Below are 26,167 nucleotides of genomic sequence, written 5' to 3' on the forward strand. Positions count from 1 at the left end.
AGTCACAGGTTAACACACTGTGAGCAAGCTCACTCTCTTATCTCCCCAAATACCCATTTCCACAAAACTGCAGATACATGAGATGAGGCGTAACCAGGAGTCAGGGTCTACAAATTACGTACGAAAGCGAAGCAGAAGGCAAGGCCACTTGTATAATCAGTGGGGCCATAAGCAGCTTGGCTGAGCCACCTGGAGCTTTTGAGTCTCCACGGTGCATGGTTCAGGGCAGGGCAACGTCATCATCAACTGCTTTGAGAACACAGACCCTTACACGCACCTGTAACTGTTCCTATGGCGATGATGCACTATGCACACACTACACAACTTGAGCATACACGATTCATATTTGTTGTTGTGACACTCCACATTTAGCACTATGCTGAATGGACTCATGAATTAATAAATGGCCATCTATCCAAAATTTAAACGTTGTAGGGACATTCAAAAAGGGACAAACTACAATTGTCCTACCTCATCGCCACAGCCAAGATGACCTAAAAAGGTTGTTTATACGGAGGATAAAGAAGGCACAGGGTGCCTTTAACTGCACAGAGGTGGCTTCTTTCAACAGCCCTGTCTGCGAGAGCTGCAGCGCACTGCTATGTCTTGATGAGCCTGCTTTCTGCTGCTATCCCTGACAGGAATCCTTGTACTTAAAATCATTACCACCACCACCACATCGTCAGTTACGCGTACATATGGCATGATGCATAAAATTCTTATATTGGGTCCAAAAAAAAAAGGGACAGGGCAATTAACCAACAAAAACTCATTTGTCCTTTTAAACCCCCTGTGAACCAAGCAAAAGGAATGCACAATTTTTACTCTAATGACAACAACTGAGACTGGCGAGAAAGATTAGCTATGTGCTGATGCTGCCCTGCAGCCAGGACATGAACGAGACACAGGTCGCTTGGTTCTCTGCTGACCACTCTTGCTGCTATAAACATTGACTCAAATATTCCTCCTAAAACAGTTCAATCTCAAAGACTTACGTGCAAATAAAAAGTCTGTAACTTACTGTAATGGAAAAGACATTGATTCATACGTAACTCAGGGGAGCTAGGTGAATTACTGACCATCAGTGAGACCTGAGGCAATCTCTAACCTGTGTCTCTATTCTGAGAACAAAAGTTTTCACATCATGTGCCTGTGGGAACCACTCCCCCTCCCACTCCAAAGTCCCCCACCTTCTAAAAGAACCATTAGTCTTCTGTTAAGAACGGATTATTGTTAGGTTTTCAAGGTACTATTGTAGACTGCTGTGGGCAAAGCATCCTTATGCTATGTTTTGGTCAAGGGATGCTTAATGGAAAACAGTAACCAGCTGGCTATGACTTCCTTCGTCTTCAATAAGGAAGAAACTAAACTGGCTGATTTCAATAGCAAATACTGAAAATGAGGTACATGAATAAAGATGTTATCTGCAAAATGTCTGATGTGCCAAAACAGCCAATCCCTAACCATCTGGAGATTGTTTAAATGCGGTCTGCTTGATTGGCCTGAAGAATAGTGGTTCTTGGTTGGTCCCCAAACCATCTGCACCTCAATCACCTGATGAGCCCATGAGGTCACAGTATCCAGGGTTTCTTAGGGCAGGACCAGAGAATCTGCTTTTTAACAGCTCCCCTGATGATACTTCTGCCCACTAAAGGGGAAAGTCCTAGCAGTGCAAGTCTTACTGCGAAACTATTTTTGACTTAAATTGAGTGCCAGTTTCAGAAAATCAGTCATTTCATTTCAAATTTTACTTCCAGTAGGAAATGTGAGACATACACAGATGGTGCCTGACTCACAATGGTTCAACTCAGGATCTGCAACTTTATGACAATCAAAGGCCATTCCCATTCTGCAGAAACCGTAAACCACTGTTTGTTTTTTTTTAACTTTCAGTACAATATTCAATAAATTACATGAGACATTCAATACTTCATAAAATTGGCCTTGTGTTCGACGATTTTGCCTAGCTGTAGGCTAATGTACGTGTTTTGTGCACATTTTAGCTAGGCTAGGCTAAGCTGTGAGGCCTCAGTGGGCAAGGTGTCTTGAATGCATTTCAACTTGTGATATTTTCAACTTACAATGGGTTTATCAGGACACAGCCCCACTGTACCGCATTTGTATTGAGAATGTATTAATACACTGTCAGTTTTCTGAGGGACTTCCTTTTAATAAATTAAACAAGTAAAAAGACATTCAAATTTTCAAACTACCAAACATCAAATAGTATTAATAATTTAATTAACAATATCCCACTTTTCTTTCACACACCATGACTCCATTTCCTTAGCAAGAGACAAATGCCGTAAACAAATAAGCAATTACCAGGCAGAACCAGGACAATGTCTCCGTTGCTAAGCTGGGGCACTTATGGGTAAATGATAATTTCCTGTCCTAATGATTCTCAGCCTCCTTCTACCCAAAACAAACCTGTCACTAATGAAAGCCAAGGCTGGCATAGTCAGGAGTGGCTGAAATGCACCAAAGAAACACACCTAAAATCTTGTATTTTGGTTTGGAAATGTAAGAAAAGAATTTTTCAAGACAGTAAATCATCCTAGGAGTCTTTCAACTCTGCTTTAGCCTCTCACTGTTGACACAGGATAACTCACTTCACCTTTATGAGTTTCACCAGTCACAGTGGCAGCGTTAAAATCCCCTTTCCTCATTTAAGACTCAGTACAAAACCATGAAAGTAATATGTAGTACTATTGATAAACTGACATTCCCCTTTCATTAGTATGAACCGTTTTGTCCAGATGATTTGAACACCAGTTGCATCATAAAGGGGCTGACCGTGCTTGGCTGAAAGGCACTAACATATGAGTATCTTTGGCTCTACATATTGCATGAAAAAGCTCAAAATCCAGGAATCTCAACACAAGAGTTTTCATTATCACCACACACAGCAAGTTAGACTGCAGATGAGTGTGTTTATATTCTGGATATCTCACCCCAACCCATCAAAAATTACTTGTTCTAACTTCTTGTTCCTACAAAGAAAAAAAGACCATTTTCTACACTCTTGCCCTACAACTGAGATGTGTCTTCCAACCACAGAATGAGCTGGTTCACAGTAGACAGTAATGGTGACTGTTATTATTGCCACTATCATTAGCATGACATGCAGTTGCATCTTAGAGTTCAGTCTCCAATTAACTGAATTACATACTTCATCTTTTCCTATTACAGTACAGGGGAAATTGGCTAAGAATTTTTTTTTTTTTTTTGAAAGGGAGTCTTGCTCTCGCACAGGCTGAAGTGCAGTGGCATGGTCTTGGCTAAACGCAACCTCTGCCTCCCAGGTTCAAGTGATTATCCTGCCTCAGCCTCCTGAGTTCCTGGGATTACAGGCACACCCCACCATGCCCAGCTAATCTTTGAATTTTTAGTAGAGACAGGGTTTCGCCATGTTGGCCAGGCTGGTTTTGAACTCCTGATCTCAGGTGATCCATCAGCCTTGGCCTCCCAAAGTGCTGGAATTACAGGTGTAAGCCACTGTGCCCAGCTGGCTTGGACTTCTGACAGAGGAAAAATTCAGCAAAAGAGTAATGGGCTAAGTCAGTTTACCATGAAAGATTTTAAGCATGAAATTCCTACCTATTACATACTCAATTAAATTATGTATGTGGGGCCGGGCGTGGTGGCTCATGCTTGTAATCCCAACACTTTGGGAGGCCAAGGCGGGGAGATCATGAGGTTAGGAGTTCAAGACTAGCCTGACCAACATGGTAAAACCCTGTCTCTATTTAAAAAAAAAAAAAATTTATATCAAAGATGCTACTTTTTAAATTACATGATTCCAATACAGAAAATCAAATTATTTCAACAAATGTTTAAAAACCAACGTCTACATTGTTCTAACGTTTGTGGCAGTCTTAAATTTACCTCAAATCCATATTGTCACTGTCAAAAGAATAGTAAAGTCATGTAGAGCAAAGAAATTTCCAAATGTCTGCTTTATAAAAAAATGACTACAATATTTAAAGCAAACATATCTTCAGATAAAACCATACTCTCAATAATATATACAGATAAGTATTATGTAAGATTCGACACTGATTTTTCTTCTTGTGCAACTGAGACCACCCGGAATTTTTCTTCTAATTTGAAGTAAGCCCAGTACAACCAGGACCGAAAATAGATTCTGGCAACATTTTTGATTAGGCTGCCACTTCCTGTGCCCTTGAGCTCAATTTGTAAGTCTGTAATACATACCCTGTGATCATCCGTGTTGTCATGGAAGATATTAGAAACCAAAGATGTCTCAGAAACCTGGCATTAAAGGCTAAACTGTAGAGAAGCCTAAAAAGGAACAGAGAAAAACACAGAACAGTAAGCAAATAGTGACTCAAAACATTGCCTTAAAAAAAGGTACACATTGAAGATAAATGTACGATTTAGCAAATCTCTGTCCTAATACCGCAAAAAGCTGCCTCAGACAACCAGCCATTTGTTGAGACACAGTTCCCAAAGGTGTCAATCTGCACTGTTACCAAGCTAGGAAAGCACTTCCCTGTGGCTGTGAGACCTACTCCAAAAGATAAAGGTAACGGTTTTCACGCACAAGGTGAGCCTGCTCCCCATCTGCTACGTAGCGTATTACTGTATCATACTATCACGTACTACTAGTGTTATTACTGCTTATACTTTTTGAGACAGGGTTTTGCTCTGTTGCCCAGGCTGGACTGCAGGGGTGCAATCTTGGCTCACTGCAACCCCCAACTCCTGGGTTCAGGCAATTCTCCTACCTCAGCCTCCTACGTAGCTGGTATTACAGGCGCCCACCACCACGCCTGGTTAATTTTTATATTTTTAGTAGAGAAGGGGTTTCATCATGCTGGCCAGGCTGGTCTTGAACTCCTGGCCTCAAGTGATCCACCCACCTCAGCATCCCAAAGTGCTGCGATTACAGGCATGAGCCACTGTACCTGGCCTACTTATATGTTAAAAATTTGTAAAATGTTTAGTGACTGACTCAAGTCACTTTTCTTGAAATACAAAAAATGTGCTGTCAACATCTCATAAAAAATCTAGGCTGGGTGCGGTGGCTCACTCCTATAACCCTAGCACTTTGGAAGATTGAGGCAGGCAGATCACGAGGTTAGGAGATCAAGACCACCCTGGCCAACGTGGTGTAACCCCATCTCTACTAAAAATACAAAAATTAGCTGTGCGTGGTGGCATGTGCCTGTAATCCCAGCTACTTGACAGGTTGAGGCAGGAAAATCACTTGAATCTGGGAGGTGGAGACTGCAGTGAGCCAAGACTGTGCCACCGCACTCCAGTCTGGCGACAGAGCAAGACTTCATCTCAAAAAAATAAAAAATAAAAAATAAAAAATCTAAAAAATGTACCTTGAAGATTTTTAGGCCAGGCACAGTAGCTCATGCCTATAATCCCAGCACTTTGAAAGGCCAACGGAGGCAGATTGCTTGAGCCCAGGAGTTTAAGACCAACCTGGGCAATGTGGTGAGACCTCATCTCTATGAAAAGTAAGTTGAGTGTGCTAGCATGTGCCTGTAGTCCCAGCGACTCATCAGGTTGTGGTAGGAGAATTGAGAGAGCCTGGGAGGTCGAGGCTACAGTGAGCTGAGATTGAACCGCTGCACTCCAGCCTGTGTGACAGAGTGAGTTCCTATCTCAAGAAAATAAAAATTAATATTAAAACAATTCCTCTGTAATACTAGATTAAAAAGATGAACTTTGTGAAGAACGTCCTGAGTGTTTAGCTCTATGTTGCATACTGCATGTCTGTGACAGGATAAACATTTTAGACACAATGGTGTCATCAGCTAGCACTAATTTTTTTTAAGAGGTCTTTCAAAATCCAATACAAACATCTCATATTAGATTGTTCAAGTAATTTCCTGCACTCAATCCAAAACATCAAATGCACTGTTCCATATTGGCACTTTCTGAGTACACCATAGGAATTATGGAGTACTGGTTAAAAACAAAAAACAGGCCAGGCGCGGTGGCTCAAGCCTGTAATCCGAGCACTTTGGGAGGCCGAGGCGGGTGGATCACGAGGTCAAGAGATCGAGACCATCCTGGTCAACATGGTGAAACCCCGTCTCTACTAAAAATACAAAACATTAGCTGGGCATGGTGGCGCGTGCCTGTAATCCCAGCTACTCGGGAGGCTGAGGCAGGAGAATTGCCTGAACCCGGGAGGCGGAGGTTGCGGTGAGCCGAGATCGCGCCATTGCACTCCAGCCTGGGTAACAAGAGCGAAACTCCGTCTCAAAAAAAAAAAAAAAAAAAAAATTATTGGAAAAATGAAAAATAGTAATAATATGGCCAGGGTGGTGGCACACGCCTGTAATCTCGGCACCTTGGGAGGCTGAGGCAGGTAGATCATTTGCGGTCGTGAGTTCGAGACCAGCCTGGTCAACATGGTGAAACCATGTCTCTACTAAAAATACAAAAATTAGCCAGGCATGGTGGCACACGTCAGTATCCCAGCTGCTGGGAAGGCTGAGGCAGGAGAATTGCTTGAACCCAGGAGGTGGAGGCTGCAGTGAGCTGAGACTGCACCACTGCACTCCATCCTGGGTGACAGAGCAAGACTCCCTCTCTAAAAACAATAATAAAAGAAAAAAATCTCTGAAGGTTTGGAGCTATACTTCTAAAAGGTAAAAAAGTGACATTCTTTTCCCACAGTGGGATGGATTAAACATTGCTCATTAGGCTTTATTTAGCTGTAACAACCCTATGAGTTAATCAGGAAAGAGCAATTTTCAATCCGGGTCATAAATTCAGGCCAGTTTTCCAAGGAGACTCTCTGAATTACAAAAGAGAACACAGTGGAAGACACTGGCTCACACACAAAGAGTCAAGACCACTACCGCAAGGCAGCCTCTGAGAATTCCTCTCTCAGTCAAGATGTCATGGTAAAAGAAATACAACGAGACACCCAATAATTTACCTAACTCTTCTAGTACACAAGTACAAATGCAGTAATTTGTGTTTTTCTGCTCACATTTTTCTTTTTAAAAAAGTATTACTAGAGACTTCTAATACCACAAAAAGCAATAAAACAGATATATAATAATTCACATCAGATAATGCAAGATTCAAAATAAATTCCAAATGTCCTTAGTAATAAAAATTTTAAGGTACACTTCATCTTGAGACAAGCTGCTAAAAATTGTTTTTCACCAACTAGTAGCTAAAAATAAAAGACGAGCTTTAGATACTCAGATGTGTTAACATTCCAGTATTAAAACCACAACCAATTTCATCAGGCAACCCCCTTTTACTAGTAATTGATTTTCTTTAATTCAAAGATTTACAGATTCAAAAAACATACTTTCCCTCATACTAGTTTAAACTAAAACGGGGGAAAGTGGCTTTCATTACCACAAATGTCTTCTTTGATAATCCCTTCTCTTACTTTTTTTAAAGTTCATGTCTTTTGTTAACACATAGTCACTTGTCTTCTGGTTTGTTGAAGCAGTAAGTCAGACAATACTGGCCACAATACTATCTGTCAAAGTGGCTCGCCATAAACACTCCCGCACCACAGTCATCAGAAGGGCACTCTCAACGAAGGTGACTAATTTTGCCATTCTCATCCACCTTAAAGTATTTCAGGACAGCCAGCTTAACCTTCTTTCTCTTGTGCTTATTCTTCTTGGGAGTGGTGTAAAACTTCTTCATTTTCTTAGCACCCCCATGGATCTCAACACAGGATGAAAAACAGACTCCTTCTGAATTCTGTAGTCAGACAAAGTACGTCCATCTTCCAGTTGCTTGGCAGCAGAGATCAGTCTTTAATGATCAGGAGGAATTCCTTCCTTATCCTGGATCTTGGCCTTTACATTTTCTATGGTATCTGTGAGTTCAACCCTGAGGTTAATGGTCTTCCCCATAGGGTTTTTATGAAAGTCTGCATTTTGGTGGAGGTCCCACTACAGATGGTAGATTGAAAAGGAAGCCCCTTCTCTTCCTATTTCTTAACACTATCTTAAAAGAAAACTTTAAAAATGCAGGAGGGATTTAGAATCACTTTGGTGGTATATGCTTCTTCCAGGTTTACTCCTATTTCCCGTGAAGAAATTATTCACAAATGTTTTGAAAATTCTTTGAAGATTCAGAACTCACTACAAATTGTATTGCTAATGTTGACTAAGACAAGTCTACTTTATTAATTTGATATGTCTAACAATAACTAATGGAAATTAGTTTATAATCTATGTATGACTTCAAAATAGATTTAATTTTAAGATCACTATGTGTTGAAATGTTTAAAAGCTCATCAACGTTATTTGAACTTCATGAAACGGAATGCAAATTTTCACATGAATCAATAGCTGATTAATTCTATTGATTATACTGAAAATATCACTGATAATGAAAGCAACCATGAAATCACAGGCAACATTCATTTATTTCTCTCCAGGTACATCCTCAATATTTTTTCTAAAATATTATAAAAACTTGTTTACAAACACATGAACAGTTTATATACCTCTCTCTTGAATTCTGCATATAATGAACAAATCTGTATTTTTCTCCATTGAAGTCATCTGTGTAATCATTTTATCCCAAATTATTATTATTAAAGTATGAGATATGAAGTTATAAATCTCTCAAGAGCTACAGAGCATTCATCATCACCAAATACATCACAGTTCTTGGAAAACACATGGCAAAGAACTGCTTAGAAAACACATGGGGGGCCGGGCGCAGTGACTCGCACCTGCAATCCCAGCACTTTGGGAGGCTGAGGGTTGAGACAAACAGATGGCTTGGGCTGAGGTGTTCAAGAGCAGCTTGGGCAACATGGCGAAACCTCCTTTCTACAAAAAATACAAAAAATTAGCCAGGTGTGGTGGCATGCCCATAGTCCCAGTCACTCGAGGGTGCTGAGATAGGAGGACCACCTGAGCCCGGGTGTCAGAGGTTTCAGTCAGTTCAGATCATACCACAGCACTCCAGCTTGGGTGACAAAGTAAGACCTTGTCTCAAAACAAAAACAAAAACAAAAATAAAGACAAAACAAACACTACACACACAGTCACACACACAGAAGCAGCACTGCACTTCGAGGGCACATCACTGTTTAAGTCACAGTGATTAGTAACAGAAGACAAAATTGAGCTGCCTCACTGTACTAGATTTTGGTGGAAAAATCAAGCATGTGTTGAAATAAAACTGGTGGTGCCTTATGGTTTATGTGAAGACTAAAGGCAAATTATAACATCAACCTCCTTGACCCCTAAAACACTATCTTCAAGATTCTGCTTCCAAACTTTTCCACCCTTCAGTGGGTTAAAAGAGCCAAGGCCTCAAGAACAGGCCAGCCTAGACATGAACTGGAAGCAACTGGCATATGCAAAAGGAAAGGGCAGGGTAACACCGCGTGGGCATAAACGAGCGCTATGTGATCCAGAAGTGCAAGCTACGCCTTTCTGCCTCATTTACGCCTGGAGAAAAGGTATTTTGTGCTAAAAATAAACGCGAGAGGTAAACAAGTATTTGATGAGAAGGGGATACTGCACAAATCAATAATCTAGAGAATGTGAATTTGTTCCTAAAAGCCAAGGGCATCTACACGGTTCAAGAGAATGCAACAAGCAGGGTTCTATTTTCCACAACATAGGCTGGCAAACCATGACATAAAGAACAGCTCTCAAGCACCACGGGGGGAGTGACCGCGCCGAAACCCTGGGCAGCACTGTCTCCATGTGGCTTGGGTAGCTGAGGACCTGAGTCTGTGCTTGTATTTAATTCAATGTGAAACACACATCACTGGTGGATACCATGCAGGACACTGCAGCTTCAGGTGGCAGGTACAGACAACCAAGTGGACGATGGGGCTGTTCACCAAAATGGGAATAGAAAGAGGAGGCTCTTAAGAGGGAGAGATGTTGGACTCAACTTCAGTCCCTGAAAGGGGACAGAGGAGACATCCTGGGGACATCTCCTATTAAGCAGGTATACTTGCATCTGGAGCTCCAGAAAGTTATTTAAACTAAAGACACAAACATTGAGAGTCACTAGAACATAGTTGAAGCCGCTTGTATGACAGAGATCACCCGGAGAACCAAAAAAGAACTAAAAAGCTGAGCCAGGTGCAGTGGCTCACACCTGTAATCCCAGCCCTTTGGGAGGCTGAGGTGGGCAGATCACCTGAGGTCAGGAGTTCAATACCAGCCTGGCCAACATGGTGAAACACTGTCTCCGCTAAAAATACAAAAATTAGTGGGGCGTGGTGGCAGGTGCCTGTAATCCCAGCTACTCGAGAGGCTGAGGCAGGAGAATTGCTTCAATCTGGGAGGTGGAGGCTGCAGTGAGCCAAAACCAGGCCATTCCACTCCAGCCTGGGCGACAAAGCAAGATTTGTCTATTAAAAAAAAAAACAATGGCCGGGTGCAGTGGCTCAAGCCTGTAATCCCAGCACTTTGGGAGGCCGAGGCGGGTGGATCACGAGGTCGAGAGATCGAGACCGTCCTGGTCAACATGGTGAAACCCCGTCTCTACTAAAAGATACAAAAAATTAGCTGGACATGGTGGCACATGCCTGTAATCCCAGCTACTCAGGAGGCTGAGACAGGAGAATTGCCTGAACCCAGGAGGCGGAGGTTGCGGTGAGCCGAGATCGCGCCATTGCACTCCAGCCTGGGTAACAAGAGCGAAACTCCGTCTCAAAAAAAAAAACAAAAAACAACAAAAAAAAACAAAGCAAAACAAAAAAACAACTAAAAAATACAAGTAGTTCAGGAAACACTGAAAAACAGGAGGAAAGAAAAACCCACAAAGGAAACTGAGAAGCCCAAATAAAAGAAAAATCAAGCAAACATGGTGTCTGTGAAAGGAGCGGGTCAAAGAGGGTCAGGAAAAAGGAGGACAAGGAACATCAAATACACACAAAGGCCAGGAATGTCTTGAGGATGAGCAGGGCAGCACAGGCCTCGTCTAAGTAGCATCACAAATGCAGTCAGTGGAACACCCAAACCCCAAGTACCCCAGGATGAAAGCAGAACACTTTCTAAGAGGCCGTCTTTGGTGTCCTTTCTTACTTGTCTGATACTGGAGCAGAGCCTTCATTTCCCCCTCTCTCATAATACAGCCAAAGAATATTTACTCACATTCAAATGGATATTAAAAATGTTAGATCCAAATTTCCAAATGCAATGTTAATATAAAATTTCCTCTCGAAAAAGGAGCTGCCAATTCATTTAATACTTAACCAATTTAAAAATAGTAAGTCATTCACCTAATCCAGAACTCAAAGTGATATAAAATGGTGTACTCAGAAGACCACTTGTACTCCAGCCTCAGCTTCCTCAGCATATTTGGATGTGAGTGTTAAGTTTTATGAGTTTCTTGTATATGCTTCCAAGTTTCTTTATGCAGTATGAATATACATTTTTTTGCATCGTCCTCACAGAAGAAGCAGGTTCTTATTGATACTGTCCTGCCTCTTCCTTGTTTTCTTGTATACGTCTTGGAAATCTCTCCATGTCAGGGTACAAAGGCCTCCACATTCATTTGAACACCCTGACAATCAATGTTAAGCAGAAATTAAATGGCAAATCCTAACCTTGAAAATAAGAGGGACTAATATTAATCGGTGAGGGCTTGAGAATGAGTTACCAACCTGAGAATATACTAATCACCTTTTAAATACTTATTTAAAAAAATAAAAATTGAAAGCAGCTAAAATCTCTAACAGTTGAAGTAAGGGTACTTGCTCCTTCTAAATATTAGAACCTAACATGTTTAAGCCATAAATAAAATTCCTAGAGTAGTTTCTTAGAGGAAATAGGTGTTGTACTCATAAAATCAAGCCTACACAGAAAGTTCCTTCACCCATTAAACACCTTTTGGAAGCAGTTCTCTAGTAAACCTCAGACCAGGGCAGTGATGCAGTTAAATCCAGCAATTACTATCCACAGCAATGGGCTGTGTGCTACAATAAAAGCAAGAATCCTGGTTCAGCCACTCCGATCCTCAGATCTCACATCCTGCTCTCATGCAATTAGCCAGCAAAGAGCTAATGACCTAATCCAGGAGCCACTGTTTCACTGACATCTACTTCCTCCGACGGTAATAAACACCAGTGAGTGAAGATAGCACCTCATTAGTTGGCTACATTAGTGTTTACAAGGCCATTTACAGTTCATTTCAAAGAATGCTTTCCTAACCCACAGAAATCACTCTTTTCATGTGATGGGGTGGCCTTTTATAAACACAAGAGAATTCTGTAGGGTAACAGGAATCAGTGTCAGACCTGCTTACCTACTGACAGCTTGCCTGTGCAACATCAGTCCCTCGGGTCCTAGGAGAACTACTACATAGATTTTGCACTGTATCCAATTGAATATTTTTCTGTTAAATTCTCAAGAAACCACTAATGTACCACTCAAAATGGAGGGAAATAAAATAGTTCAAGATTACTATCACAATTATCTAAGCACAAACTGGCCATATGTTTAACTTTCAAGTTTTGTCTGAACCAAAAGTTTATTTCAAAGGCCAAAAAACAAAAATTTACTTTTAGTAATAAATTGTCAGGTACAATCTAATTAAAGGGTACTACAAAGGCCCAGTGTGGTGGCTCACCGCTATAATCCCACTACTTTGGGAGGCTGAGGCGAGAGGATTACTTGAGCCCTGGAGTTTGAGACAGTCTGGGCAACATAGTGAGCCCCTGTCTCTATTAAAAAAAATTGATCAGGTGTGGTGGTGCATGCCTATGGTCCCAGCTACTCAGGAGGCTGGGGTGGGAGGATCGCCTGAGCCTAAGAAGTGAAAGCTGCAGTGAGCTATGATCACACTGCCACATTCTGGGTAACAGAGTTAGATGTTGTCTGAAGGAAAAAAACAAAACAAAACAAACCCTACAAAAAAGGGTACTATGAAAAAAGCCTAAAAAGATACATAACACAGTGGTTCACTAATGCAGGTATGAGGCCAACCTTTCAAATGGGTGAACAAACTCATATACCTAAGGTAGTACAGGAAATACTACACACAGGGTAGGTACTTCAGAGGCTCACAGGCCAGGAAAAAAATCTCAGTATTTGTCGGTTTACAAAAGAAAAACACAAACTTTTTTTTGGAAATGGATTCTTGGTCTGTCATCCAGGCTGTAGAGTAATGGTGCAATCTCAGCTCACTGCAACCTCTGCCTCCCAAGTTCAAGTGATTCTCCTGTCTCAGCTTCCCGAATAGCTGGGATTACAGACGTACCCCACCGTGCCCGGCGAATTTTTGTATTATTTAGTAGAGATGGGGTTTCGCCAAGTTGGCCAGGCTGGTCCTGAACTCCTGACCTCAGGTGATCCACCTGCCTCGGCCTCCGAAAGTGCTAGCATTACAAGTGTGAACCACCATGCCTGGCCACACCAACGATTTTTTATGAAATGCTTGGACAGTGTAATATCCTACATCATATTCTACCAGAAAAGAGCAGATAAAAGAGAGCCATTCCCAAGGAGGAAGGTATGTTCTCCAGCTGGCGCCACCTGACACAGATGCCCACAGACACTCGCCTGACTTTGGGCACCATCATGCGGTGCTGCACCATCAGCGTGTGGCAGACGGAGGCCATGGTGGTGAAGACCTCCTCACTCGCAGAGTCCCTCCACACCAGGTTGAGCAGAGTGTTGGTCTGCTGCTTCGTGTCCAGCTTCTTCAGACATTCCTCTGTTACATATTGTACTGACAGTCTGCCATCCTCCTAGAACACACCAGAACAATCAATCTCCATAAACCTGCTTGACTGAACGTCTTCACTACAATCATACACAAAATCACATTTTTCTTCAGGTGCAGAAAGACAGGCATCATCTCCAAATTACCCATATCACAATGGACCTAGTGTGAAATCCTCTAGGGATCCAGTCACCAGCAGGCATCCATTTTGCCTAGCACAGTAACAAACTGTGAATACTCAGTTTTTGCTTATGACCTAACAGTATTTTCAGCATTTACATTTCAAAAAAACCTCATTTCCTATATATTTTTAAAAATAACGTGTACTAAGACAAGCATACACAGTGAAACTATTATCATCTGATGGCATTTTCATTTTAATTTGGGATCCAAGTTTAAGCAAAGTAAGTGAGAATATTAAATAACTTTTTTTTTTTCTTTTTTGAGACAGAGTCTCACTCTGTTGCCCAGGCTATACTACAGTGGCACTATCTCAGCTCACTGCAACCTCTACCTCCTGAGTTCAAGCAATTCTCCTGCCTCAGCTGCCCGAGTAGCTGGAACCACAGTTACCCACCTCCACACATGGCTGATTTTTGTATTTTAGTAGAGACACAGTTTCACCATATTGGTCAGGTTGGTCTTGAGCTCCTGACCTCAAGTGATCCACCTGCCTCAGCCTTCCAAAGTGCTGAGATAACAGGCATGAGCCACTGCTCCCAGCCTACTAAAATTAAGGGCTATATATAAGAAATCTATTTTATATCTGAATCTCTCCAGAAGATTTGATTCACTGAATAAAACTCAAGCCAATCTATGCAATTTACTCATTTGGGGCAGTAAGCAAAGATGCATACTTTTTTCATATATATGTGTATATATGAATATATATAACTGGGTATTTTGACTGTACTGTTTGGAAACTTGGATGAATACAACTTATGTAATTTATAAATAATCTACCAAACAAAACATTGCTTTATACATAAAAGCAGTAAATTCATCTGTCAAACTTGAATCTTTAACATAAAGCTAATAAAAGGAGTGCCAGAATGAGAGAAGAATCCTAGCACTATTATTTTTGTAGTGCAAAATTTTTTTTTCCTTTTTTGAGACAAGAGTCTTGCTCTGTCGCCAGGTGCCAGGCTGGAGTGCAGTGGCACAATCTCGGCTCACTGGAACCCCCGCCTCCCACATTCAAGCAATTCTCCTGCCTCAGCCTCCCGAGTGGCTGGGACTGCAGGCGTGTGCCACCACGACCAGCTAATTTCTGTAACTTTTTAGTAGAGGCAGGGTTTCACCATGTTGGCCACGATGGTCTCAATCTCCTGACCTCGTGATCTACCCGCCTCAGCCTCCCAAAGTGCTGGGATTACAGACACGAGCCACCGCACCCAGCTGTAGTGTACAATTTTAAAATAAATTATACATGAGCTATAAGTGAACAGATTATACAGAAACCTGAAGGCAAAAGAGATTATCAAGGGTGAACTTTGACCCTGGAAAAATCTCATACAATCACATTAGGTTCTATGTGATTAAGTGCTGTGGGAAAGAAAAGGCAACACAGAAACATACATGTAAGAGACCTGGCAAGGAGAGAATGACTTGGAGTGAAACCTACAAATGCCTGGTTCAAAACTGGGTCTGTAGTTCTCAGCCCAAATGTGGACACTACCAACGGCAAAGGAAGAATGAAGGGAATAAATGAAAAAAGGAAATTAAAGTATAAAGTATATAAAGTTATATAATATGCAGACCTTGAAACTCTTATATATTAAAAAAGAATTAAAGTGTAATAATATTTTCTACAGTTGTAAAGAATTTTAAAAATCAAGCAACTGATCCCACTTCTTAAATGTTCAAAGGGTAAGCACAAGCAAGAGAGTCTGCAGCTTCCTTCCTGGTTCATGGGTCCTCGTGCTCTGCTTTCGTTGTGTTTGCACACCCACAGTGAGGAAAAGCTCTGTCTTCTCTCTCGCTAAGAAAGCCCACAGCCCCATCTTCACATCAATACAAAATATGCTGTGTATAAATAAAGGTTTAATTTCACAGATTCTATGGAAGGTAACTATTTTTAAACTTCCTTCCAAAAACAAAAATTTTATCTACATTCCACTACAGAACCCACGTTTTTATAACCACACACACAGATGAATACTTACTGGTGTACAGTTAGAACAAACACAACAGTTCCAGCACCCACTATCCACTATAAAAACGACTTCACCCCTTGGTCATCAGTCCGCCTCTTAGCCGTAAGCCCTGGCAGTATAATCTGTTCCTTTCTTCATCTTCTTTATTTTTAAACAAAGCCCTGTACTTACTTTTCAATCTTCATCTTACAGCTGTGATCTCTTTCATTTGATGCTAGTGAAGCTTTGTCCAGAAAGGTGCAGCAATGTACTGACACACCCGCTTTACAATACTGCAAAAATGGACTTCAGCTGGAAGCCTGGAGAACCCTCTCAAGTATATTCTGTGATTACACTTAGTAATCAATATACAACTCCTTAATGAAAAATAGTAACTTGTGAAAGCCATACCTCAAGCCATTCAAGTGTTTAAGACCAGAGAAAAGCCACTGGTAAGTATATTAAGTAAAACACAAATTAAGTATGCATGTATATATAATTTTAAAGTTTTTTATTCCTTGAAAATTTACTGTAAACTCAACAGTAAGGAATAAAAGAAGAACTTGAAAATAATTTTAAAATAAATCATAACACATATCCTCTATAAAATCAGCAGAAATTAATGGAAGACATTACTTGGTATTCACAGGATAGGGTAAAAAGGAACTTTTGACCCAACAATTTCACTGCTAGAAAATATATCCTAATAACTAAGTTAACACACAGTATAATCCTATTTTGCCTAAAAAAAACCCCACAAAACTGCGTGTCTCCATTTACACTTCCATACACGTACTAAGAAAGCGGTGGAAGAAACCGTTTCTAGTCACAGAAACTGTGGTAGAGGGGGCTGAAGGGGCTTCTCTGTGGAGGCTGCTTGAGGGTCTGACTGTGTAACTCAGAGTAGGGGTGGAGAGAACCACAGAGGGGCAGAGAGGGCTGCCAGCATCGCGGGCTCACCGGGCTCGAGGGCTTGTCGGCTTCTTCACCCTCCTCCTCCGAGTCACTGGCTGAGTCGTGACAGCTGGCGCTGGCAGGAGAGACTGGTAACTGAGAGAGGGAGGTCTGCAGCACCCGCAAATACACCAGCAGCCCTTCCTCAGAGAGGGCCCCTTTGTAAAACAATCAGTTAAAATGTATTTTAGTTAAACGTTATTTTTAAAAATAGAAAACTAAGATGCCATTTTCCTTCATACTCAAAGAGGCATTTCTGACCAGATCTTATTTTAAAATTCTGTGTCACAATAGGAAACATACTTAGATTTGGTCCCCATTCATGTCAGAAAGCACCTACAACTCTTGAAATTTCCTGAAAGAGAACGAGTCTTGTTATTCATAGCTAGCCCTCTGTGATCATACTTGAGTTTATGCACCGAGGTGACCATTTAGGGGCCTCAGGATGGGGCTTTTCACCAGAGAAACTAAGTGATCAGAGAGTTGGAACTTTCAGCCCCACCTACCAACCTCCAAGGGGCTGCTGGAGGGACACTGGAGATGAAGCACCATAAAACTCAACAGGAAGACGCAGTGAGCTGAACACATGGAGGTGCTGAGGGCGTGGAGTGCCAAGAGAAGGCATGGGAGTTCCGCAACCTGCCTACCTTGGCTTCCCCGCGTTCTGGGAGTTGCCCCAGTAAATTACCAAACCAAACCAAAGGCAGGGTTGTAGGAATCCCCATTTTTGCAGGTTGCCCAGAGGTATAGGTGACAACCTGCTACTTGTAGTTGGCCTGAAGTGGGTGTAGTCTTGCGGGACTAAGCCTTCATAGTATAGGATCCGACAGTATTTCCAGCTGGACAGCATCAGAATTAAATTTAACTGTGTAATACCTAGGTGGTGTCCGCTGCAAAACTGCTTGGTGTGTGGGGAGAAAACCACACCCCCATTACCGGTCACAGAATTTTTCAATGTTGAGTGTGAGAGTAAGAAAAAGTTTGTTTTTTCCTGTATTTCTTTCATTAATAATTCATGCGTGTATGTATGCATTTTTTCAACAATACGTCAGGAAGATGTTATCATTCTAGAATAGGCACACTGTTAAGTTTAGGAAGAGCAGGGAAACAGGCCTGACTCACAGAAGAGCTTTCCCATTTAATTCCGTTCACTCTATTAAAATAATTTGTGCGGCCTTATAAGACATGTATATAATAAGTCAGTCTTTCCCACTGTATCTGGAAACTCTCCCAGCAACACTGCCCACACCACAGCCCTCAGCAAATACACTCTTCCAAGAGAGGCCCACCTTTCCATGACACCTGCCACTTCACGGCCTTCTCTTGACTCATCTGCTAATGCTAACCCATATACATGTTCAGGTAAAAAAGTCTTGTATTTCATACCCAAATAATTTTCGCCAACAGTTAAAACAAAATAGAAAAGCCAGGGTGCTCCACCACTCTTTTTTGAACATCTACTCTCTATTAACAACAGTGCATTCAGAAAGGGCTCGTAAGGGAAAACGGTCTGTGCATCTGCTAACGCCGGAATGATGAAATGAAAAATCTGATCTGTAAAAGGTGCTGCCAGAAACTCCTCTGTGAAGGCTGTAAAAACTTGTTGCCTGAAAAAGAAAAACAGAAGCTTTTTATAATGTCAAAGCATACTGTCCATCCCATCACTGATTAAAATAATCTTTCAAAATATCCTTCAAAAAGATAATCTACTCTTCTAAATTAGCCAATTAAATCATTTAATATCAACTCAATCAACCTAAATAAACTTAATGTCTTCTCTATTAAGATAGCTGCCATGTTTTCGTTAACTTTTGACAGTTACTAGAAAAGTGGGAAAATAACGTCACCAGAATCTCAAATTTGTATTAGGCTACAGGCCAGAAAGAAAAAGTACACTTTTCTATAAACTAAATCAACACTAATAAAGTAAAAATCTGACTTTCAAGTCTATATTTAAAATCACATCCTATGTTAAAGTTACTGTCAGATATAGATCTTGAGAAATGACAAAATCAATAAATCCATTCCAGCCTCACCTCGCACCTTCCGGACAGGAGTTGTAAGTAAAGTGCAATGGTTTTAGAACATTCTCTAGCAAAATTTTTGCTATAGGAACTCGAGATAAATCAGAATATTCAATACTTGATGGAAGCTTGCTGTTAATCAACAAATAGAGAGACCTATAATACCCTAAAAGGAAAAACACGCATTTAAAATTTAGTGCCTTTTCCTATAATAAGGGGAAAAAACTCGTCAATTTTTAAATTCTTTTTACAATCTCTACAGGTCCAAACTTAAATTAGTTCTTTTACATGTTAATAAGGAAAACTAAACAAACATATAGACTGCGGAATGGTATACAGACTCTGTGTACCAACAACTGTCAACTAGAGCCAATCTCAATTCACCTACACACCATTTGGAAGCAAGTCTAAGATACGATTATTTTAGTGTATCATTAAAAGACTGAAGAGCAGTTCCTTAACATCACAAATATCTAGTCAGTGTTCAAGTCTCCAATTGTCTCATTTTAGAAATTCTATTTAACTAGTTTGCTTATATCAGGAGCCCAATAAGGCCCAAATACTGTGATCTTATAATTTGTCTCTATTTGTGTGTTTTTTAAAGATCGTGTTGAACTCATAGGGTTTCATTACACTGCAGTCCTGGCCTCACACTGCTCCACATGGGGCCCTGAGGCGGGCTTTAGAAGGCTCCTGACCCTCAGGGTCACTGGTAGTCCTCTGCTCTTTGCTGGAACAACATGCCCCAGTCTCACCTCTTGCATCATGCCCTGTAATCAGCCTTTTTCCCGGGAACTCTGAAGCTCCTTTTAGAGGAAATGATATATTTGGAGACCACAATCTGGGCACTGAAGAATTTAACTGATTTAAAGGCAACTTAAACGACATAAACTGAAACAACTTTTAGAACCTCTTAAAATTTCCAGCCTATGCTTTTGATAGGAACTCTGGGTGGGCAGTGAACATAAACTCTGACTATCAAGAATGATCCAAATCATATATTCTTTTAGAATCATTTACTCCATTTTTATAGAAAAAGAACAATGTTCAGGTGTGATTTGTAAATATCTCATCAGTATACAAGCACACATTAAAAACAATCCATCTGCATGGACCAGTTTTTGAAATAGACCTACACAGCTTCATATTTGAGTGAAAATCACTAAACAATATATACTCAATACTTTGTCATTAGATATACTTTGTAACTACCCCAAGTCTAACCTAGTATAAGCTGCTGATGAGTGAAACTCACTAAGAAAGCTTGAAAGCTTTTTTGCTAGAAAACTAAAAAGATAAAAATACATCAAGAATTAAAAAGAAATACATCAAGACTTTCTTTTAAGCATTTCTGGTATTGGGGGACACATTTCAAATAATGCGTATTTCTTAAGCATTTTCCTTACAATTTTAGAAAACAGTACAAATTCCCCTCAAATGCTTAGTCTTAAAACTCTGTGTGTGTGTGTGTGTGTGTCTGCCTGTGTGTGTGTATCAATACAATGAGCCACTTTTAATTATTAGTTTTTAAAAAGAACAAATTCTACAACTTTCAGTTTACTTTTAATTAAGCTGGTATACAGTATCCATCAGTTTTCAACAAACTAAGGTGTCTAAAAAATAAGACTACACCAAGCAGTAAGGCTGAAATGAATATGAATTTAATTTATGTAGTTTTAATTCAGAGGACCAAATCGTCTAGATTTCAAGTCTGCTAGATGTAACTTGAAGTGAACAAAAGCACAAATCCACTTATAATTTTATAATTTACTTATAATTTTATGTGTGACCATGGCTTTCCAGACCTCCCTTTACAACTCCCTTTCCAGACCTCTCATATACATTTGTAATGCTGACAAACATTTCTGAAGTCCAGGAGTCCTGAAGTGCCTGGGTTTCTACCTATGAGGACGTTGGGATCGAAGGTTTTTTTGTTTTAGGATATATACTGTTCACTTCATAAAAGCTTTAAAAATCATGTTTAGTTCATATTTTTTCTCCAAAAAGTGTTACTAATGTGTACTTAAGAGTTTCAGATATGGGCTGGGCGCGGTGGTTCACGCCTGTAATCCCAGCACTTTGGGAGGCCGAGGCGCGTGGATCACGAGGTCAAGAGATCGAGACCATCCTGGTCAATATGGTGAAACCCCGTCTCTACTAAAAATACAAAAAATCAGCTGGGCATGGTGGCGCGTGCCTGTAATCCCAGCTACTCAGGAGGCTGAGGCACGAGAATTGCCTGAACCCAGGAGGCGGAGGTTGCAGTGAGCCGAGATCGCGCCACTGCACTCCAGCCTGGGTAACAAGAGCGAAACTCCATTTCAAAAAAAAAAAAAAAAAAAAAGTTTCAGATACAGTTCATTGCAGCTTATGTAACGTAGTCATTCTAGGAGCATTATCAATGTATTAAAATTTTAGCAATGAGTTAGAAAACTCAAACTAAACATCCTATTCTCTTCTACTGAACTAATGTGAGGACACCATTCTTTTAAGAAAAATAACGTAACCGAATTTACTTTATAATAAGGCTCTCGGAGTGACGTTAAACTCACACACTGGTGGCACTGTCCTTCCCATCCACTCGGAATGAGCATGAGGTGTGAAGAGCCCTTCCTGCTCAGGTGAAGGACCAACAGCTACACTGCAGATACAAATCTTGGATATCAGTACTGGGACAATTTATGAAAGCATATATTAATTTCATTTCCAAGCAAAGGAAAAAGGCAAAGAAAGTAGGATGTTTCTGAATTTTCAGAGTGGGTGGAGCCGAGTACAGATGCTGGAATCTGGGACTCTGGTGGGCACCATGGATGGAGCACAACTCGCCTGGGACACCAGTCCCACTCTGATGCTGAGACCGTGCGCAGGCTCGCAGCAGCAGGTTGGCCTCTGCTCACCCCCCATTGGGATGCTGAGCCACAGTTCTGACCCTGCCGACTACTTACCATTGTGAATCATGTAGTGCAAAATCTGTTCAATCACTGACACCACATAGCTAGCATCTTGTAAAACAGGCAAGTAAGTATTCTCAGAGGAAAATACTTCAAGCATTCTCATTGGAAGTGCAACATTCAAACTGTCATCATTACAGTTTTGCAGCAACCTGTGAAAATGAAAAAAAGTATTCAGTTACTAAATGGCAAAATGTCACCAAGCCTCCCCAAGTGACTTTGTGACAATGGAAAGAAACTATTCCAGTACAAGGTGATCTCCGAAAATAGGGACATCTTAGAGATAGGCAGGGAAATCATCCAACCAACATTCAGTCACTCAGATGGTTTTTCAAAGAGTTCTTGTTATGCACCAAATGGTATGCTGGCACTAAGTTCACAGACATAAAAAATGGACAGTGGCGAAATGAACACAAAATATTCAAGATTACAAAACACTGTAAGAAGTGTAACAATCCACGAACTGTACCAAGAAGCTGCATTTAATTAAACTCAGATACGAATCTCTTTTTAACAGTGCACATTATCTCCTTAAAATGCTTTCGAGACTTTCCATGCCTGCAATATCCTCCAAATGGAACAATGATTTTACTTCTAGTCCTAAGTCATCTCTCATTTTGACTATGGCCTTCCTTCCTACTATGAGAAGAACTGCAGGCAGAAGGGAAGGCTTGGCTATCACAAAAATAAATCTTATACCCATTTAAAGAGGGCAGTACAGGAAGTCTAGACAGGTCCTACCAATCAAGACACAGAGCACATACGTCACTCCCCAAACTTTCTTCTTGGCTGTCTCTAGTCCACTCCTCCCTCTATCCCTCCAACCCCAATATGAAAGCTTGAAAGCTCTTTTGCTATAAAACGAAAAAGATAAAAATACATCAATAATTTTAAAATATACATTGAGACTTTTTAAGAAGTGACGAACCTGACTAACAATGTACATACTGAACAGACTGGCAACACGACAAAGGCTCTGCTGCAAATGTTAAAAGACGCTTCATGGTACACAATGCATAACAACAATACAAATAATTAGAATGCTGCCATTTTAAGAGGCTAACATGAACTGCAACTGAATAGTATCGTTCTATCTGTGAGGTCACAAAGGCTCAAGTGCTCTCTCTGCCTCAGGCCGGGGCTGTTTTCCCTAAGGAGCAGTGATTTTTTGATGAGAAATGGAATTTTAACAAAATGTAAATGTTAGAGGTTTTAAACATGTTCCTTTGTAGACCAAATCCAAGAAAGTCATGGCAGTGACTTATTTTGAGTTCATACACAAATAATAAATGCCTAATGAAAGGTATACTCTAAAGACGTAGCTTTCAAACCACATTTTGGTAGAGACCCCTATGTAATGGAATCTTTCTCATATCAAGAGTCCTCTTTTGGCTGACATTCCATTTTCTAGTAACCAGGATGGCCAACATTCACAAAATAATTCCAGGACACCCTTGCAAGAAAAAGTCATCTGAAAGATACTGATATCTGTGTGTCTTCGTTTATACCTCTTGCTGGCCAAAATCACCTAGAATGAAAATTACAATATATAGAAGTCTATGATCTCTTAAAAAAAAAAAAAAAAAAGTAAGCAAAAGCCACTGTCTCTGAAAATAAAAGTCAAAAGGTGTTCCTCTAGAAGAGGTGATCAGTACATTACATATGTTGTTGACTTAAAATAGAATTTTACCTGCAACAGAGGCTCATCAATCTTTTTATTTGAAATAAGCACGTAAGTCTCTCAGATCCATCCAACTGCTTGACAAACAGAGAGCTGTGTTTAATTAAGTTCTGATACAGCCATATCTGAAACAGCAAAACAGACAATATACAACTTTCAATGAAAATTTAATATTTGTTAATTTACATAATATCCCAAATTTCCTTAAGCGGCAACACACGTTTAATCAAACCTAATCAAAACATGGTAAGAGTAAATCTTTTAAGTCAGGTTTGATTTAAAGGTATGCCCGTTACTTTGATAAACCGAGGCGGGCGGGTCACTTGAGGCGGAGCTCAAGACCAGCCTGGCCAACGTGGTGAAACCTCGTTTTTACCAAAATATATGAAAATTAGCTGGGCGTGGTGGCACATGCCTGTACTTCCAGTTATTTGGGAGGCTGAGAAGGGAGGATTGCTTGAACTGGGGGTTGTGGGTGGAAGTTGCATGAGCCAAAATCAAGTCACTGCACTCCAGCCTGCGTGACAGAGTGAGAAACCCTGTCTCCAAAAATGAAAAGTATCTGCATTTTCAATCTTAAAAAAAATACATCAGAATTAAATTACTAAATTAATAACTAAAACAAAGTACATTTAAAGCTCATGTCAATCTGAAACAAAGATAGTTCATTTGCAAAAATCAGAAATCTGTAATAAAAATGTATTCGAAATATGATATTAATCCCAAGTTACAAGGGAAACCTGTTTCTTTTCACCTTTTTCTTCTGTGGATGTGTATGCCTCTGTGTCTCTAGCATCTGTTCATTTTGGATATTTCCCTTCCCTAATTCCATCATTTTTTGATAGGGAAGGCAATCCTACAGCCCCAATGACCAGGCTGGCCAGAACTGCCCATTCTCCTGGATACAAGGATTCGTCAGTGAGTTCAATAAAGGCAGATGCAGATTTTTGTCACTTGCAATCAAGAGGCCTGACTAGACAGTATGTAATGAAGCTGCCATAAATTACACTGGAAACTCAATACTTAACAAGGAATCTCTTCTACTTTCTCTACTGAGCCTGTGTGTAATAGACTGGTATTTTAATTTTTCCTTTCATAAGACCCATTTAGAATCATCTAGAATGAAAAGATAGCCTTTTCCCCTTTGAGACAGTCTCACTGTTGCCCAGGCTGGAGTGCAGTGGCGCCATCTTGGCTCGCTGCAACCTCTGCTGGGTTCAAGGGAGTCTCCTGCCTCAGCCTACCAAGTAGCTGGGATTATAGGCACCCACCCTACCACCACCATGTCCAGCTAATTTTTATATTTTTAGTAGGGATGAGGTTTTGCCATGTTGGCCAGGCTGGTCTCAAACTCCTGGCCTCAAGTGACCCACCACAACCTCAGCCTCCCAAAGCGCTGAGATTATAGTGTGAGCCACTGCAACCGGCAAAGACAGCCTTTTAAATGTAGCTAGCTACAAATATGCTATATAACCTTTCCTTTGCCTATTATTTTTAAGTGGTTTTTCCTTTGACATTAACATTTCTTTGCCATAAAATGTTATTAAACCAATACAAAAGCACTTTGCACAACAAATTAGCTCATGGCTTAAGCTGGGACAAATAACTCTGACCTTCTGTGAATATTAGTTAATACACACAGGCTTTCTCTTGAGGTGTTTGCAGCTACCTTGCCCCCATTTTCTCAGGAACCAATAAGATATGAATACTTCCTTCACTATCTGAAGCAGTATGTAGGTTTACACACCACTTCAGATAGTGAAGAAGTATTTTAGAATGTAGTTCATCCTAAAATTTCTATTATCAGTTAACAAGATGTAAAATAACTATACATGATATAATTGTTAGGATTGCTGGAAGGTGGAAGACTTTGCCAAAAGATTCAAAGAAAGTGAGCAACTAAAAAGTGAGGCAATTATTAATTCCAGAATAATTAAACTGTATATGAGATACAGTCTTAGTACCGTATTTGACTTAAAGTCATAGTAATAATTTTTTTAAAGGAAGAGGTGAAGAAGAAATAGCCATATATGCCTGTTTTTGCATAGAATAGCTTTGGAACCCTATCCAAAGTGGCACTACGCTTACTCCTGGAGGCAAAAGCTAACAACATGAAGACTGGGGCAGGAGCCGTTTACCCACGTGATTAATTCATTGCTCTTGCATCTATGCTTGAGAACTAAATCGACAATCAATTGCGCAGGCTGGAGAAAAGTGGCAGGATCACAGCTCACTGCAGCCTTGAATTCCTAGGCCCAAATGATCCTCCTGCCTCAACCTCCTAAAAGTAGCCGGACTACAGCGGCATGCCACCACACCCGGCTGATTTGATTTCTGCTCTGTTTTGTTCTATAGGTGAGGTCTGGTATTTTGCCCAGGCTGGCCTCAAACTTCTGGCATGAAGGGATCCTTCCACCTCAGCCTCCCAAAGTGTTGGTATTACAGGTGTAAGCCACTGTGTCCAGCCCATTTTTATCCTTTTCCTGGATAGGTCTGATGACATTTAATGTATTTAGGGTTTCAGAATCTATACATGAGCAATCTGCTTTGTATTTGATCGAGGCCTACAGTCAAACATGTTCATTTACATACAAGCTTTTCATAGATGGCTTCTGAAGCAGGACTGTGTGGCTATACCATGCTTATAAACCATATAGTGATTGATGACTAAGATTGAGGACCTCACTCAAAGGCAACAGGTGTTCTGGAGACACCAGGTGACATCTCACAGCACTTGCCTGTCTGTGCTCC

The 26,167-nt window shown here is 40.6% G+C and overlaps 1 protein-coding gene and 1 pseudogene across 1 annotated transcript in view; both read right to left on the bottom strand.

The window, feature by feature from the left end:
* UBE3C (ubiquitin protein ligase E3C) overlaps window positions 1-26,167 on the bottom strand; it is a 128,076-nt gene that overhangs the window by 68,860 nt on the left and 33,049 nt on the right. Inside the window, exons 5-11 of the mRNA XM_039472736.2 lie at window positions 23,426-23,541; window positions 21,730-21,887; window positions 18,797-18,950; window positions 18,147-18,367; window positions 16,767-16,918; window positions 13,509-13,696; window positions 4,219-4,305 (exon numbers count right to left, since the gene is read on the bottom strand). Coding sequence (XP_039328670.1) covers window positions 4,219-4,305; window positions 13,509-13,696; window positions 16,767-16,918; window positions 18,147-18,367; window positions 18,797-18,950; window positions 21,730-21,887; window positions 23,426-23,541 — 1,076 coding nt within the window. The remainder of the gene's footprint in view (window positions 1-4,218; window positions 4,306-13,508; window positions 13,697-16,766; window positions 16,919-18,146; window positions 18,368-18,796; window positions 18,951-21,729; window positions 21,888-23,425; window positions 23,542-26,167) is intronic.
* LOC141579995 (ubiquitin-ribosomal protein eS31 fusion protein-like) lies at window positions 4,313-13,502 on the bottom strand (annotated as a pseudogene).

This window comes from Saimiri boliviensis, chromosome 10 (assembly GCF_048565385.1).
Source record: "Saimiri boliviensis isolate mSaiBol1 chromosome 10, mSaiBol1.pri, whole genome shotgun sequence".
In the NCBI taxonomy this organism is placed as follows: Eukaryota; Metazoa; Chordata; class Mammalia; order Primates; family Cebidae; genus Saimiri; species Saimiri boliviensis.